This window comes from Synchiropus splendidus, chromosome 11, assembly GCF_027744825.2.
Source record: "Synchiropus splendidus isolate RoL2022-P1 chromosome 11, RoL_Sspl_1.0, whole genome shotgun sequence".
In the NCBI taxonomy this organism is placed as follows: domain Eukaryota; kingdom Metazoa; phylum Chordata; class Actinopteri; order Syngnathiformes; family Callionymidae; genus Synchiropus; species Synchiropus splendidus.
In genome coordinates, this window is record NC_071344.1 from 18,527,129 (window position 1) to 18,545,311 (window position 18,183).

Sequence of the window (18,183 nt, forward strand, 5' to 3'; positions counted from 1 at the left end):
CGGTGGGATTTGTAAACGAAGTCTGGTGACGCGTCGTGCTCGCGAGCTGTTGTGTTACGGTAATTACGCAACTCAGAGGGAGGTCGTTTACACAACTGCGGAGCGGGTCCACGCCGGGCGGAACCGAGCCTGTGTCAGCCGCCTCATAACGGTTCAGCATGGCGGCAGCGAGCGTCGTTTCCAAACTCGTGTCGGCGATGAGCGGGAGGCTGTGCAAGACGTGTCCCGGGCTCGCGGCGGTTCGGAGCTTCTGCGGCACCGCGGGTCGGCTCCAGCTCCCCGGGGCTGAAGGGGTCGCCGGGCTGACGGGGAAAGTGGACCGGTTCGGGGGAGTGACCGTTAACTTGGCTGAGACCGGCTTCACAGCTGACCTGTGCGAAAGTGCCTTCAGTGGGCTATTGAAAGGTTCGTGGACCGGAACGGCGGTACAGTCCCGTCCGAACCGGCCGGCTCGGTTGTCAGAATTGACGGGTTCATGACGGCGCTCACGTGTGTTCTCGTCAATGTTATGATCAATAGTTCAGTGTACAGAAGACCCTTTCAGAAGCGAAACTCTCACGGTGACAAAAGTATTTGAGATCACTTCTCATATTCATATATGGCAATAGATTTATGTGTTTTAATATAAATGCTGCCACTATTTAAATGATAAATGCTGACACAATGTTAACATTTTAGTGTATTTCACTTGAGATTTTATTTGGTTTATAAACGGCCCTTATTATTGTAATAATAATAATTATTGCTATTGCTTATTTTTATGACAGTTATTCCAATATATCAGCAAACAAAACAATTTTTTATGGGATTTTTTCACATTGTTTTATTTTGCTTAAACCATGTAAACAAACACCATTAAAAATGTATTCATTTAAATTAGTTGTTGAATTAATTTATATAAATGTAATAATATATATTCTATATTATTTCTGCAATGTTTATTTAAATAAATATAAATAATAAAATATAAAAAAATATATAAGAATATCTATATCTATATATATATATATACATTTATATTCAATACATTACATATATATTGCATTTTCTTATGTTTTTTTTTTTTTTAGCAATAATAGGAGATATATATAAATTACTACTTATTTGGTATTTTGCTTATAGGGTTCCAGCCATAATGTGTATATTTACACAGTATATATTAACTATATGTCAATGTGGTATTTAGTTCAGTTGAAGACAGTACTTCTAATGAGGCGGTGCTATGTGTGACCTCCAGACTCTCTGGCCCGGTGGAAGTCAGAAGGTCGCATCGCTGTGTGGCTTCATGTTCCTGTCGCCCTGAGTCGCTTCGCTGCTGCCGCCTTCACTCACGGCTTCACCTTCCACCACGCCAGAGACGACCACGCAGTCATGTGTCTGTGGATGGGAGACGGCGACAGTCGGCTGCCGAGGTTCGCCACGCACCAGATCGGTGTGGCAGGTACTCACACACTAAAGTCTTTTCTGCATTCAATGAGACGGGAAACATTTCAAAAATAATAACCTGTTTATGCTTCCCTTAAATGAATCCGTGCCAGATAAAATGACAGATACATATGTTGGATTATACACGTTAAACGTCCAGGTCTACTCCAGAGAAAGGAAGAAGACAGAGAAGTCTGTGACTGTTCTGACCGCCCAGCAGGGGGCAGAGTATGAGCTGCACTGCTCTCACTGGCTTCAGAACATGTCTGAACGTTTCTCCTCTGACTCCGGTCCAGAAAAAATCTGGTGACCCCCAGACAAACGTCAGTGCAGCTCTGATTGTCATCAGAAACTAGCAGCCGCAGTAATTGAACTTCGGAATTTCCGTGAGATCCAGTCATCCCCCAGAGATGTGTTTGGGTTTATATCGTACAAACCAATGAAGACAAGCCAAAACATTATGACCAGCTGCCTCTGACAGCGTCGGTCCATCGTTGCCGGACCACCGAGCAGGTTCAGAGAGCCAAAGAGGTACAGTGGTCTGCTGGCCTGGGTCAGTCACGAACCTGGACTTCTGCTCTGTTAAGAGAAACGCAGAGTTTTGATTTAACAGCATGAGAGGAAGAGTTGTTGTAAAAGTCAGAAGACAATGAAACCAAAGGGGGCTTTTAAACGAGACTGAGTAAGACTCCGAGGTCGACCTGACCTCAGCCTGTCAGAGCTCCACGTGACGTCTGGTATGACAGTTGCTCCTCCAAGGGTGGAGGACGTTCTGACCATGTTTGTCCACAGGTGCAGTTGTGGACGAGTGCAACGGTAAAGTTCTGGTCGTGCAAGACAGGAACAAGGCAAGTTGTCATGTGAACAGAGGCGTATCAGTGCATTAACCCATGAGTCATAACTCAAATAATCTCACACGTCTGTCACTTCCTGTTGCTGTGACTCAGAAGAAGTGTTAAAGATCGGGGGTCAGACTCAGACTGACCTTAACTGTGGAGGTCAAGCCTCGACAGCTCCCTAAGTGACTCACATCACTCTGTCCTGAATCACAGTGATGAGTGGAATCAGAGAATCGGGGTCCAAAAATGAGTCACTTGATCAGGTCACTTATACTTGGTCACACTCTGAGATTTGTCCACTCTATCATGGAGGCGTCAGATTGAAGGTTTGACTCTCTCTTTTGTTTCAGACGAAAAATGCGTGGAAGTTTCCGGGAGGTCTGTCGGATCCAGGAGAAAATATTGGTGAGTTTCAGTGGAGTCCTACACCTCCGCACAGAAAACTCTCTTCGGTACTGAAGCGCACTCAGTCATGACTCTGAAATGAGACTGTAAGACATCTGTTTTATTGAACATTTACATCCACTAACAAAGACAGGAAAAGCAGCATCGGTACGATCAACAGCAGCTTCATCATCATCCTCACTCGACAACAAAAGCAGCAAGAGAAAAACAAAAACCCTTGACATCCTTCATCTCACAACTCTGGTGCTTCCAGGCGACACGGCAGTGCGTGAGGTCTTGGAGGAAACCGGCGTCCGCTCAGAGTTCCGCTCCCTCCTCAGCCTCCGGCAGCAGCACAACCACCCCGGGGCCTTCGGCATGTCGGACATGTACATCATTTGTCGGCTGCATCCGCTCAGCTACCACATCGACTTCTGCACGCAGGAGTGTCTGCGCTGCGAGTGGCTGGACCTGGCCGAGTTGGCCCGGACCCAGCACACCACGCCCATCACCTCCCGCGTGGCCCGGGTCCTGCTGCACGGGCTGGAGCACGGCTTCCACCACGTGGACCTGGGCATGGAGGAGCTTCCTGCTGTCTACTCGGGGATGTTCTACCAGCTGTACCACCGGACGGTCACCTCGCCATAGCTAGGTCCGCGGCTAACCAATGGTATTGCAGTGTGTTTATGATGAAGGAACGAGGAAGAACCTCCGTCACATCGGAGCAAAACAGGTTTCATATTCCAGACTATGGTGAGCCTTTTACAAGACGGACTTTTGTCTTTGGTGTTCAACCTCCAGTGTGAGATTTTTACTGTTACATTGCTAGCCATGCAAACAGCTAGCATCTGGCCTCTCTTGTTGAGAGATTAAGTTATAGATTCTGTATAGTGATGTATGATTGAACGAAACAAGCCAATGAGTCAACAGGAAAAATCTGATCACCTGAATGATCAGATGGATTAAAATCTGAAGAGTAAAACTTGACCATTGTCTGGCACTGAGCGAGCCAGTGTTATTAAACTATATTTGAAGTTGAGTTTCTCTCTTGGTCACGAATACTGGTTATTGTTTGTCTTCCCCACAGAAGCGCGTCGTTCCATGTCACCGAGTCATTCAAGTCAGTGCCATTCGCAGATACTCAGCAGGTCTGTTGTCAGAGTCGAGTTTCACCTTCGCCCCTTCAGGTCCAACCTGGAGCCACTCATGTGAGTCGGAGCCCAAAATAAACCGACACGCCAACCTGGTCTGTTCACTCCTGAGCAAGGCACCACCGCCGAGTCCCGCCGTCGGTCTGTCAGTACTTGGCAGACATGGGCAGGAAGAGAATGGCCTTCTGGCCTGGCCCGGTTTTGCTGCCCGACTTGTACTGGCCGGTCCGCTTCAGTGCCACGTACATGTTGGGGTACTTCCTGGAGGAGTAGGTGTTGTAGTTGTTGCTCTCCAGCCGCTCCAGGAAGTAGCACTCGTCCGTCGCTCGCCTCTGGAGGAAACAAGGAAGCGAGTCACCCAGGCTGCTTCACATACACAGGTCACAGCAGGACTGCATCTGTCCCACGTCTCCAGTCCCTGAGACTAAGGCAGCCATTTGGACTGATTAAAGAACCTCTTTCTGCGACTGCAGCCGGGGACACGAGACACCACAGAGAAGAGCCTCTGAGTGTCGGCCTGACTTGTGGACAAGCTGCAGCTCCAAGTCCTAAGAGTTGAACGCCACTAAACCTCATGAGAGGACGACTTGTCACATCAGCACTGGAAGACAGCTCGACTCGTGTTTGAGAGGGTCAGGGCGTGTCTGTCGACCTCAGCCAGCACGCTAACATTATGACCACCTGCTGAGCCTCTCAGGCTTCTCTTGTTGACCTTAGGGGACCTGATATCCCCTGTGAAACGCTTCAGTTTTACTGCATATTTTGGTCTTTCTCAGTAACAAAAGCAGGAATACATGCAGAAAAATAAATGGAATAAAACTGGAGATTAAAATGGTTATCAAGCATCAAATCTATTTCTGACTCGGATCATTATGGATTTCCACAGTTTCCTGTTGCAATAATGATGTTTAATTCTGACTTTGTCATCAATTTTTTAGTGAAAGTCCATTTCTTGACTCCAATATCATAAATATCTTTAAGTGATGGAAGATTTTTTGTATTCGACGTGTCGACCTCCGTCCTAGTTGGCCCGTCCGGACAGTCTTGCCTCCTCGTGCCACTGGACTTTTGGACCTTTTCATGACAGTAATAATTAGCTGAGAGAAAGACTTGCTGACTCACCGCGCCAAACAGCCGGCCGTCTCGGTTCATGGCCAGGTAGCGGTTGGCACAGATGCCCTTGATGACGACCTCTCCCACCGATGTGGCCTGGAGCTGCAGCTTTACTGTGGAAAAACAGAACAAGTGTGTAAAGAAACGTAACTTGTTTACATGTGATGGTGAACAGGCTGTTGACTCCATGGCTGAAGGCACCTTCTCAACTCTTCAGTGAACTGAGAGGTCTATTTATGGTCCGACCCATGACTCAACACTACACCTCTTGTTCTCACTGAGAGGACTGATCCATCAGAGCACTTCTGCTCCACCCAACATGAGAGTGTTACCAAGATCCAAACCCGAGTCCAGCTGCCGGACTCAATCCTCTTCAGTGTTTCAATGATATTTTAGGGAGTTGACATAGGTTCAAGCAAGATCAGTCTTCAGTCCTCAGAACTCTGGTGAAGAAAGAGCTGAGCCAGAAGGCAAAGCTCTCAATTGAGAGAAGGCCATCCATAAGAGGGTCAGTGGAGAACCTCCACTCCTCCAGTAGGAGAGTCAAGATGTCTCCTGGAAAAGTGAGGTGTTCAACTCGGAGGAGCTCTCTGTTGCCCTGGAGCACCTCAGAATTGTTTCTGATAAGGAAGTCTGGAACTTCTTTTGTCTTAGAAGCAGCTTCAACTTACAAGCTTGTGGATCTTGTGGAGCCAGATGTAGGTGTGTTGCATTCAACAGCTCAGGTCTCCAACTCAACTGAACCCTCCTCCAAGGTGTTAGTGGTGGTTCGTCTGATTCAGTCCAACAGCGTGACACGATTAAACAGTTGTGTGCAGTGATCGGATGTTTGTCACCAGGTTGGAGTTGTATTATTTTCCTCAACTGTTTAGTAAAGAAGCTGGGAAAGCTTTAATTGTGCTGCGGCAGTCCTGAGGTTTGCCTGGTGTCGGTGCCAGCCTCAGACCACACACAGAGACAAACAAGAGTCTGCGCTGCGTGAGAGGTGGAGGACAGTGGGAGGAAATCCACAACCTCAGGATTAGGTTCATCCTTCTATTATTGTTCTTGTGAAGCATCGGGAGGCCTCCATCTTAAACCTTAGCCAGTCGCTAACACCCTAGCTTTCACCACATTTGGCATCATCGGGGTCTTCAGATAGACCGAGCAGCTCCTGTGTTTCCTCCAGTTCAAGGGTGAGGATCAAGCTAGGCCAGGGGGGTTTGGACTATCTCACGTTGTGTTTGTCCCATGGGAATTCAGACCTCGCCCTCACAGACAGCTTCAAATATTTTCCAGGGTTTCCTCAGACATCCCACGGCCTAACCAAGAGGCAGAATTCACCACAGTCAGTGGGTGGTGGACATTCCACACCTGATGAGGAGATACCACGGAGACTGGAGAGCGCACGTACGATCTCATTTCAATTTCATCCAACTGTCTCCCACTTTTCTAGTCCAGATTCAGTCAAATCCTAAAGGTTGAGTCAGTATTCAGACACACTGATCTTAAACACAAACAAATGAGCAGCAAATCCACAGCAGATCAGAAGCCCCACAGCTAGAGTGGGAATCCCTCCAAAATTAGACTTTAGATTGAGACATCTGTAGGTAGTTAAGGCCAGCCTGCAAGTGCCCCATCAAAAGAGGTGGATTCTGGAGAAGATGTGAACCAACAGCATGTGTAAAGAGCGTTCTGCAGAGCTCTTCACTCCAATTGAGAGTCATTTATGATGACGTGAGTCTTAGCCAGGCCTTGATTGTATCGGGTTACGGCGCCTGCACCGAACTGGCAGGTACGACCGCCGAGTTGGCAGGTCTGTTGTGGCCTGAAACAAAAGGACCATTGATGAGGCAGCGGTCAGATCACGCAGCCTCGGAGTTCCATCAAACCTGAAGGGTCCTCACAGGGGCGGAGACCACTGATGAGACTGTGCATGCAGGAGGCCAGTCTCTCGCAGGAAAAGGTTCAACTCGACACATTCATTCTGACTCCAGACTTCCTCTGCTCCTTCTCCCCCTCCTGTTCTTTGGTAGCAGTTGTGTAAGACTCTGAGGGAAGGAAGGACTTACCGGACAAATGGTGCTGAAATGTCAGTGAAGGTGACACCAGGAAAGAGAGGTGGGACAACCAATGAAGGAGCACGATCGGGACAGAAGGACTTGCTTTGGAAAGCCCTGGTGGGAAATGACCGTCGCTGTTGACTTTCTCCGGAACACAGTGCACAGGAGGGGCACAGGAGCATCATTATCCATGCAGCTACTGTCAACAGCGGTTCACTCAGTGCTCACGAACAGCAAAGAGAAGAGGAAAGTCAGAGACTCTTGAAAGCTCCATATCTATCGAGAAAGCTGAATTACACTGCAGTGCTCCTCATGCCTCACAACCCCTTTGGATGACTGAGGCGCAGTGTGGAGTTAAACTTTGGGATGCGGCTCAGAACCCCAAAGAATCTCTGACCCGAGGGCTCCACGGAGTGCAGACACAATTTAACACCTAGGTGAGTGTTTCAACAAGTCATCCTTCACAAGTTGAGTGGAGTTCAGTCTTAAAGAGCAAACCAAGACTTCGGCCTCAAAGTGGTTTCAACTTGAATGTTGTTCCAAGGTTGTAAATGCACCGTTTTGTCCATTGTTTGTGAAACCCAATTTTATAAAGGTGATCTAATAAGAAATAAACAAAAAACAGGATCTTATGTTTGTGGAATAAGAATGCTATAAGGGGCAAATTCTACTATAACAGCTTGAAATTGTGTGTAGACCGTATCATAATACCACACAACATCAGTCGTTTTGAAACAAGAATATGAAGCTTGTCTTAAACCTATTTGGGGCCACAGACGTCAACAAGGTCAGTTTGAGGTGCAATTCCCTTATTCAGGTTGATGGACAAGATGATGGACAGATGTGGAGGACCTGAAGCGCCAGTGAGTGACCACCAGCATGATGAACCATCAGAGGTCATCACGGTGGGTAGACACCTGCCATGGTGGAGGGAACACGACATGCATGAAGTGACCTCAACCCTGCGGAACAATGACGGCGTTCACAAATGACGCCATCTCAAGTGTGGAGAGAAAAGTGCATCCCAGCTGAAGAGACGGACAGCCAACTCGAGTCTCCTCAAAATAGCTTCCCTCCGACTCGGATGTTTGGTTGTACCGACTTGGAAATGTCAGAGCGGATCTTGGGACAGACTTTTCCATTTATTCATGACTTGCGCCTCAGCTGACCTCCTCCCTGCGTATTTACTGATGTAACCACAGACACACACCGCTGATACACAGGAGCAGTTGTCCGGACGACACAACACAAGACTGAAAGTGTTCCACGTTGATAATGATAGACGTGTGTGAGTTCTAACCATGACACCACACAAACGCAGCATACCTTTAAATACTCCCCCCGAAGTCACGGTCCTCCAAATACTATTGACCAAAAAAATAAGTAAATACAGCTACTCGCTGGATATTTCCAGACATGTTGGAAAACTTGCATCATTCCGTTGGTATTAGTTTTGTATCTTCTCATCCAGAAGCATATTCAGGAGTAGAAAACATTAGTACTCACTGTGAGGGTCGCTCTTCTCTCGGATTCCATCCACTCCACCGTCCGACCGGATCCTCAGGAAGAAGCCTCCGTTTTTACAGTACAGTCTCTTCGGATCCTTGAAGGATCCGGGGGGGAAACCGCCGCTGCCGCCGTCCTCAGGTGTTGCGGGAAGAGTAGTGATTTCTCCGGTAGCCATGTCCTCCTGTTCGGCTGGCTTCCCAGCAACTGCTGAGACTCTTCTTGAGAAGTGTAGGGGCCCCGCCGCGGCCTCCCACGATTCTCCTCCCCTCCTCCACACAAACTGCTTAACCTCAGAGGTCAGTGTGTGAGAACGGTCTTCTTTCAGCGCCACAGGTCTGGAAGTTCAACTCCCAATGAGCAGCCGGTGCCAAAATGGTGCCTTTCTACAGGTTTGTTTGTGGAAGTGGCATGGCTCTGCCAGCAAGCGTCGGTGGTAGATGCATGTGTGTGTGTCGTCCCCGTGCTGCTCTCCTCCTGCACTGAAGTGTTTGAATCGAGGCAGCTGGCTTAGATCTGTGTGGAAGTCTTCCCCTTCGGGCCTCAGTTCGCATGCGCCCTCTTGAGCAGCGACACGCCCACAAATGTTCCTCTGTTGGGCCAACCGACCGAGCAGACGTCAAGGAGAGCAGAGCAAGGGAAGGGGACGGGCAGGACCAGAAGGAGTCACATGAACAAGGTTTTCATTCACCGCACAGCAAGAGAAGGCCCCAAACTGCAGCCAGGTTCTGATTGATGACTCACTCGCCGCTCAGTGAGTAAGAGAAATGTCAAATTAAATAATGCAATCAACTGTTTCAGCCCACAAATCCACCAGATCAAGGCTGTCATTCTTCCATGATTGACCCTAATGTCCTTAGTTCGCCTCACAACAATTGTTGGCGACTTCTCTGGCCCCAGCCTGTGAGGAAACAAAACCACATCTGAAACTCGCTGTGCACCAGCCGGACATGGAAGAACCAGAACTGAGTGTTATTGAGGCAGACCGTCTGAGTGACAGGGAAGACACCCACCACATGAAAGGCTCGAGTAGTGATGGACAAATTGGCGGGCTAGGACTCCGACTGAAGGTCACAGAGCCAACTCGAGCAAGAGAAAAGTAGAATGCGCCACAAGAAAGTTTGTGCAAACCCTGTAGCAAGCAATCAAAAAGTCCTCCAACAAAAAGGTCAACTTCAGTTTCAACGCTGAGAGAGAGAAAAACCTTCCAACTCAGGAGACAGAATCTTCACATCACTGTCCTGCACTAATCTAAGTGTCGACTGAAGGCAAAAAAAAAGCAGAGACTACACAGCGAAGGATTCTAGTTTGACTCTGAGTTGATGCAGAACATTCTTACTTGGGAAAGCCTTGACTCTCAAGCACAACGCTATGCCCACAAAAGTGCCCTCTGTGCCAGCAAGACAAATGGCCTCGCCCCCTTCTAAACACCATCCATTCAGCCTGCCACAGGGTATGGAGACACCCAATGGCCGAGCACTCTTGAGGCATAACATGAAAGCAGATGCCTTTTTGCACTGCGGCAAACTAACCTTGTCATCACACTAACACTCCTGAGATGTATCTTGAGAGGCAAAAAGAGGGAGACACCGTGCCCCACCCTTCATCCTCAAACTCTTCAGTTAAAACTTGGGCTCTTATAAGTGGTCTCCTGCCATCACCACAGGGATGACTAATCTTGAAGGAATAGGGCACGACAGCTGAGGTTTCTCAAGCAATGGAGAACGTTGGAAGGGGGCTTCCGCTCGTAATTTTCCAAACACTTGACACATCACGGTATTTGACCTAGTAGTTGCGTATGTTGAAGACCGAAAGCCAAATAAAAGGTGACTCCTACATGAACCAACCCACACCAATGTTTCAACAGAAGCAGGACACATGCTCAGAGGAAGCTTTACAGACTTTGCTGCCCAGTGAATGTTTATGGCCTGGACGAGGAACCACTTATATGGAGAAGGAAACAGCCGTAAAGTCTGACCCGATGACCGATGACAAACTCTTCAACCGGGCAACAGTCATGACAAGTCAGTCATGACTCGCTAAGCAGTAGAAAACAGGTTGATCCTGGAGTCGGGATAAGAGCTGCCTGGAATATTAACACAGATTTATGGTTTGATGCCCTCGACTTTTACTTTCACCAAGTGCTGCTAAAAATAGCACGCTGGTATCGACAGCACCAGTTGAGTCTTCTCTTTAACCCGACACCACAAACTTCAGGAAAATATTCCGGACAGTGCAGATGTAGATTTATTGTTCACATAAGTGTAATGATCTAAAGTGAATTTTGTTGCATCATAGGCAGCACTGGTTTGCTTCCTACAGGGAGGGGGTCATGGCTTGTTCTCTACTCCACCGTGTTGTTGAAACAACAATGGCAGCACTGAAGGGTTCACGTTGGTCCGGGCAGAAGGTGCAAAGTTTGCTGGAGATTTCGAATTGAAAACCGCATTGATTGATTACAGAGTTGTATGTTTGATGTAGGATTGACTACTACTGAGGGTTGCAGGAACATTCAAGAGGACTATAGATGGTTCCTGACATGGTCACTTGTTATCTCCAAAGTAATTGCTCTCACAAAATGACCAGCACTGGCCTCCTTCACTCCCACTGACGCTCTGCCACTAATGAAACATGCCTGGCTGCCAAGGAAACACTGCTCATGAGCAACAATGTCAGCTGGACACACAGTACGTCCAGAGCCTCGAAGGGAGGACACTGGAATTCCTTTTGTGCCCCGTGAGAGAGGGGCTTGGATTCATGTGTGCAGGGAAACCAGACAGCTAGGTTAGGATGGAAAGGACAGGACAAATGTAACTTTCGCAAAACTAACCCAGACCCTGCACTGCAGAGGTCATCATTGAAAGTGACCAAAGAAGGAAAAAACAGTGCTTCAGCGATCTGGACCTGCCCACACAAGTCAGCCTTTGATCCTCACAGTCACTGAGCTCCAACCAGCCATGATCCCGTCATCGGTCACCGCCTGGTCAGAACCTGCCCAGCAAACCTCCAACTGAGGCCAGAGAAGAGTGGGTTCCATGAAACTGTTTCAGATGGAGAATGATCCCAAGCCCACACTCAAGTGGAGGAAGTGTCTGAAAACGAGTGTCACACGCCCCAAACAGATGGAGGAACACAGGGAGTCGTGTCAGGTCAGTGTCTCACCACAGACAGAAGAAATCCTATTATGTTTATTTCTATTTCCATGCAGTAATATTTATAATAAAAAATAAATACTTCAATGTACTATGAATGGTCTTATTTCAAAACTTCAGTTCACATTTTACTTATAACATAAATTCATATTAAATTAAACATATAAATACAGCAGGTTTTGTTTTTATTTTAGGACGTACATTTCATAACTTTCATTGCTATTTTTTTATTAAATCATTGGATCAGATTGCTTCTAGTTTTTTATATATATATATATATATATATACACGAGAAAACACATGTTTTGTCTCCCTCTGGTGGCGAATTATTACCGACATCAGCAATGCTGTTAGTGCTCTTATCGCGTGGAAGTAAATAAATTAAGCCGAAAAAATCCGCCAGGATTTTTACCGGTAAATAAATGTACAAATTAAGGCATGGATATTAGAGGGTATTCCCATACACTTTGACAGTGAACAAATACTTAGAGAAAACCACATATCAAGTAGCGTTTATTCAGCTGTTTCACACACATGTAGTAGGAAGCACGTCAGAGAATGATCAGGTCTTTGACAGCACTCTGCTCCACACATGTGATGATCTCAGTGTCCGTCTGGAGGACCAGTAGAACCAGGTCCAACGCTCTCCTCCAGACCTCCAGCTTCACGCTCAGATTATCATAGACCTTCGTGGGAGGATTCTTATCACCAAGATCAACAGAAAGCAGCGACACATCCAGACTCCTCTGATAGTCCAGCAGCTTTTGGTTGAGCGTCGTTCTGGCGAGGACTTTAGAGACTCCTCCGGCGTTCTGCATCACTGTAGAGGTGTAGTCCAGCAGAGCGTCAGCTGTGCAGTGAAACACGACTCCTCTGTAGGGATTGTTTGCCATGTTGGCTTTGTTGTGTTGGTCCGCCAGCTGGTGCAGCTCATGAACACAAAGCAGCTCAGGGACGCCGGCGCCGGGGAGGACAGCTGCATCCATCAGAGCGTGATGAAGACGATACCCACATGCCCAGAAGCGGTCCTCTAAACTCTGCAGCTTCCCAGGCAGGAGGCCCGTGATGACCACAGAGACAAGCGCCGTCCTTCTGCAGGTGTAGATGTTCACAAGTGTCCTCTCGTCGCTCCTCACGTCCCTCCACAGGTCCAGTTGAACTCCATCCCCAACACACCTCTGACTCAGCTGGCGGATGTAAGACACGGCAACCGCTCCAGTGGCGCTGCCAAATTCCTCCAAAACTTTGACTTTTCCAACAGCCAGGATTTGATGTCGGCTCAGGTGCTGGACCACAGCATCACTGACCATCCCGCTGACCAGCACCACGCCCACCCCCAGCTCCAGCAGACGTTTCACCAGCCTCTCCATCCACTGCTCCTCCTCACTGAGCATCGCAGACTTGTCACACACACGTTCAACTCCTTTTAATTGGTGAAATCCTAGGTGGCGATAATTGTGAGATAAATCTCCATCAATAAGTGCAACTTTTAACCTTCTTCCCCTCAGACAATGAGCCAGAGCGGTCAGATCGGGGTGTAAAGGAACCACACATCCAGGTGTGACGCAAGACTGTTCCTCAGGTGAAGCAGAGAGGACACAAGTCAAAACTTTGGACACATCAAACACCTTCTCTTGGTCATGCTTCTTCTGAGTGCGGCTGGCTTCCATGACTAACTTCATACCTTCAGGGCAGCCGTGACTCAGTCCTTCAGCAACGTGAGCGACATCTACAGGCACATTTGCAGACCGTGTCCCACAAAAATGTCGACTCAGCTTCAAGTTCAGTTGCCTGCTGGTGGTGACGTTCTGAGTGGACCTGAGATGATGAGGCAAGCAGCTCCGATCTAGGCTGTCAAGTAGGATTCTGTTTCTCCTGCACACATCCGAGCAGACTTCCAGGGCCTCCGACATACCCGACACAATGTGGGACACCAAAACCCCCCTCTGCAGACACTCCAGAGCAGCACAACTCCACGCTCCCGCCAGAAACAACAGGCTTCCGGAGCCTGTGTGGTAAACCTTGTGATGGGTTTGAACGGTCTCGTGCACCAACTGACCCACGGCACATGTCAACTCCAGGTTGTCCAGAACGCGCACGCATGAGGTCACGAGAGCCGACTCACCGCTGGAGTCGTCCTGCACAAACTTGTAGGACTTATGAGGGCCCAGAGACGAACTGGCAATCTGCGACAGGGCAGCCAGTTTCTGCAGGCCAACGTGCCGCCGCTGGTTGATGATGGTACAGCCTTGCATTCTGAGGATCATTGGATTAAGTATCAGCCAAACAACCAAACAATAAAGACAAAAAGTACAAAATAGGGACTTGCATTCTACACAACTTCACACTAGGAGTCAACAGGTTCATGCAAATAGAGATGAGAAAATAATTTTATGATTGCAATATTATGACATGATTAAACGCGATATATATATATATATATATATATATATATATATATATATATATATATATATATATATATATATATATATATATATATATATATATATATTTAAAAAGCAAATTTTGATGCCAACGATATTTAGTGGTTAGTATCGTAGTCAACTACTTTCAGGATCAAACAGGATTTCATAGTTCGGCGTGATGATGAGCTGTAGATGAAGATTAATGTCGTTAAGTAAGACTAAGAACAACATTTGTCCTTATTTGTTACATGAAGAACAAGGACACCAATTCCAATTAAAATCATGAACTCTATTTCGTTCTCAATGTAACCTGTTGATAGGTTCTGGTTAAAATGTGAAACCAAGATGCTTCAGACTGTGGGCGTAGCGACTCGCATCTTTGAAGCGTAAAACAATAGCGAATGTGGAGTTCACCTTCAAAGCTACGGGTTATGTACGCAGGTTTAGTGGAACACGCGACTAAACTTAACGTTTGAATTAACAGTTTCCGCATGAAAAGGTTGGCACTCGTGAAGCTAACGATAGCTAAGATGGTAAAATTAGACAACAAACGCATTTTTCTATCTTAACAACAACGTGAGTGCTAATGAAAACCATTTACAGTGTTGTATAAAAACAAATACGTGCAGAAAAGGCGTGCAAACATGATCTCAATGAAGCTACCTCGCTATATAAGTCATCCATCTGCTCAGGACTCTGTGGGCATCGATGCGCATGCGTTGTTTCTTAGTTGCTAAGCGACAACGCAGGTTCTCGGTAATTGGCGGGCTCAGTTTAGGCCCACCCAATTCGATTAACGATTGGTTGTCACGCAGTTGACAAACTCTTTTTTCTTTCTCTATTGGTTGCTGCTCTTGTCACTCAAGCCGACGACGTTTGCTGTTGGCGTTTGCTCTGTTGACATCCGGTCTGGAACACGCTGCGCGAGCTTCCCAGTTCAACTGTGAAATGGTAATCTACAGAATGTTTACTTCTAAGTTCAGCGCCATCGGTGTTAAAATATGTGGTGTGAGCTAACTTTACTAGCCCGTTAAAGGTTGTTGAGTCAAGATTATTAACTTTCTATTCTACTTTTCGAATTCGTCAAGTATAAAACAACACGTGTTTTGTTTTCAAAAGGCGTCAGGTTTCCGAAAATCGACTCCTGCGACCAGCCAGCGGAAAAAGCCTGGACCTAAGATCGAACTAACGGAGGAGCAAAAGCAAGAAATCAAAGAAGCGTTTGACCTGTTCGACACCGACGGGACAGGCAGCATCGACGTGAAGGAGCTGAAGGTGTTCGATGATCAGCCAGACGCCCTTCACTTTTCTAAGTCACATTATTGGTTCTCCAGGTTGCTATGCGAGCGCTGGGCTTCGAACCCAAGAAAGAAGAAATCAAGAAGATGATTGCAGATATTGACAAAGAAGGTTCCGGCTCCATCGACTTCAGCGACTTTCTCAGCATGATGACTGTGAAAATGGTGAGCTGGAACACAGACATCCGCCCTGTCTTCACCTCTGGTCTTCCCTGGATGATTGACCCCAGGTTTGGTCATCACGACCCCTGCTCTCCCCCCTGCCTCCCTTTCACCAGGTCCTTTATTGTAAAATATTGTTTTCCAAACTGGCAACCTCAGTCATGAACACGCAGGGATGAGCTGAATGGCTTGTTTTGCAGAGTGAAAAAGATTCCAAAGAGGAAATCCTGAAAGCCTTCCGGCTCTTCGATGACGACAGAACAGGAAAAATCTCCTTCAAAAACCTGAAGCGTGTTGCCAAAGAGCTGGGCGAGAACCTGACTGACGAGGAGCTGCAGGTCATTCGCCGACAGGAAGATGTGTTGCACATATCACTTGGAGCAAACACCTCACACTTTGCTGCGTTCTGACGTGTGTTTATATGTTTGAAGTATTTGTTGATGTAGCAGAGTGAATTCAAGCCAAATGCAATTCATACATGAAAGAAAACGAGTCAATGATGTAAAATTATCTGAGAAGATTAGAGCACAGAAAATTAAGAAACAAAGAGTCATAAAATGTGCCACAGATCTGAAAACAACAAAAACTTGAATTAAAAAGTTGATTCATAATTTCATAAGTGACACCACCATTCGATAAAAAAGGTGTTTGTTAATTTATGATAAAAGAAAAAAAAATACTGAAACAATAAAAAGAATGGAAAACATTTTTAACATAAAAATAAAATAAAAATTCTAGAACCTGTTGATTTCAAAGATCTGCATTAAATTTAATATAATAGCATTTAATTATAGCAATTAAATGAAAAGAAAAATAAAGTTTAGATATTCAAGAAAGAAAATATTAAGTGGACTCAGCTTTAAGTTGAATATGACAAATCAAAACTGAATTGACTCATCGAAAATTTCATGCCGTTTTCTTCAACTCATCAAATGTCACAAGTTACAGGACATTTAACATGAAAAACAACCGTTTTAAATGTCAGCTTTCACATGACAATTGAATTCTGAAGCACAAAAATGTCATCTCACCTAAATGCTGTCAGAGATCCATTTGTCGTCACTCCCACACCAACTTTCTCCTCCGTTTGACGTTCTTGTGTTCCTGTCCTGCAGGAGATGATCGACGAGGCCGACCGGGATGGAGACGGAGAGGTGGACGAGCAAGAGTTCTTCAGGATCATGAAGAAGACCAACCTCTACTGACCTCCTGCTTGGCTTCTCTAACCTTTCTTAACTGAACTGTTTCACTGTACAGACACTAAGCTTTTGACTGATGAAATAAACTGTTTTCTAGTCCTGTTGAACTATGTGTTGCATCCCAATATTTCCCAAAAGCAAAAATGCATTTAAGTACTAATGAATTGCGTGATATTATTTTAGTCTTACATGTACTGAGTTTGTCATTTAAGAGACATCAACTCTCCAAAGAAAAAATGCAAATGTGCCACAACCTGCAGCATTTACGCACCTGTTTTAGTTCAAGGGTTGACCGTGATGCGCTACAGTGTGTTGATCATGTTTCTTTTAACGGTTATTCTTTGTTTTTCAAAAGTAATACCATTCAAATAAAATAATCAGCATGAAAACACCGGTTACATGTGGAAATATCTTGACAAGGATTTAAGCATTTATTTTTTAAATAATTTCTTGTAAAACAGAACATTTGGAGGCAGAAAACAAAATGCTGCAATGAAAATAAATTGCTATAGATCTTCAGCTGCATGACTTTTATGGGGTGGAAAACCTTATTTTGGGGTGGCCTAGCATGACGCATGAAAATCTGGTATGCAGCACAGAATCATGGAATTGATTTAACTTAACATCTAAATAACTAATAAGACATTGACCGATTCATCAGAAAGAATGAGCAACTGCATTTTTCAAAATATAGAGACAGAAAATATATCGAGAAATTATTTTAGAAATATATAGAAATATCTCCTTGTGTTAATGCATTGCTGGTTATAGAGCAACACATTTCAGTCAGACTCGTGTGAGAGTTGGAGGACTCGAACGCGAATGCTGACAGCAGGCTTCTTACCTCAGATGACTCCGACAGATCAAAGGTCGAGCGGCACTTGGAAACTGCGATGAGTAAATCAGTGAAACGTCGAGTCATGATTTGAGTAAAACCACCGACTCATCCTCTCGTACTCGCCCAGGACAGGACAGGTTCTTCCGACCAAGTAAAAACATGCAGGAGAACTGTGAGGCGATGACATCACCACAGGAGGATTCTTCCTCTGCGTGTGGAAAGTCTGAAGAAATTTTGTCCCAGAAAATGTGGCAAACTTTGACGGAGATCCCCTCAATTTCCGGGGGTTCAGCGACAGCAGCGAAACGAGTGTCGTGTCTGACGCTGAGCTCAGAACAGCACACACACACACACACACACACACACACACACACACACACACACACACACACACACACACACACACACACACACACACACACACACACACACACACACACACACACACACACACACACACACACACACACACACACACACACACACACACACACACACACACACACACAGTCAGAGATCCCTCCCTTGACACAACACACACGTTCTGTCTGATACATCATATTTCACCTTCGCCAAGAACAACACACCAACATCACGTAGGACCTCTGCATCACCACTAGATGGCAGTACAGTGCGTTTTTGTAC

General features: G+C 46.2%; 3 protein-coding genes across 4 annotated transcripts; 2 read left to right on the forward strand and 1 right to left on the reverse strand.

Moving 5' to 3' along the window:
- The first annotated feature begins 111 nt into the window (after positions 1 to 111).
- Positions 112 to 4,630, forward strand: nudt6 (nudix (nucleoside diphosphate linked moiety X)-type motif 6). The gene is made up of 5 exons (XM_053878643.1): positions 112 to 405; positions 1,238 to 1,441; positions 2,218 to 2,273; positions 2,615 to 2,669; positions 2,923 to 4,630. Exons 1-5 carry the CDS (start codon positions 159 to 161, stop codon positions 3,294 to 3,296), a joined length of 936 nt encoding a protein of 311 aa, XP_053734618.1. The 5' UTR covers positions 112 to 158; the 3' UTR covers positions 3,297 to 4,630.
- fgf2 (fibroblast growth factor 2) lies at positions 1,425 to 14,772 on the reverse strand. Of its 2 annotated transcripts, XM_053878661.1 has the most exons (4): positions 14,705 to 14,772; positions 13,738 to 13,868; positions 4,922 to 5,025; positions 1,425 to 4,131 (listed from the first exon to the last, which is right to left on the reverse strand). In XM_053878661.1, exons 1-4 carry the CDS (start codon positions 14,755 to 14,757, stop codon positions 3,946 to 3,948), a joined length of 474 nt encoding a protein of 157 aa, XP_053734636.1. In that variant the 5' UTR covers positions 14,758 to 14,772; the 3' UTR covers positions 1,425 to 3,945. The 2 variants fall into 2 exon arrangements, with proteins under 2 accessions (XP_053734636.1, XP_053734637.1); XM_053878662.1 differs by lacking the exons at positions 13,738 to 13,868; positions 14,705 to 14,772 and adding an exon at positions 8,461 to 11,286 and having other exon boundaries at positions 1,513 to 4,131.
- A 141-nt stretch (positions 14,773 to 14,913) lies between these two features.
- Positions 14,914 to 16,888, forward strand: cetn4 (centrin 4). Its single transcript, XM_053878659.1, has 5 exons — positions 14,914 to 14,992; positions 15,161 to 15,316; positions 15,376 to 15,504; positions 15,702 to 15,839; positions 16,617 to 16,888. Exons 1-5 carry the CDS (start codon positions 14,990 to 14,992, stop codon positions 16,704 to 16,706), a joined length of 516 nt encoding a protein of 171 aa, XP_053734634.1. The 5' UTR covers positions 14,914 to 14,989; the 3' UTR covers positions 16,707 to 16,888.
- Positions 16,889 to 18,183: the final 1,295 nt, after the last annotated feature.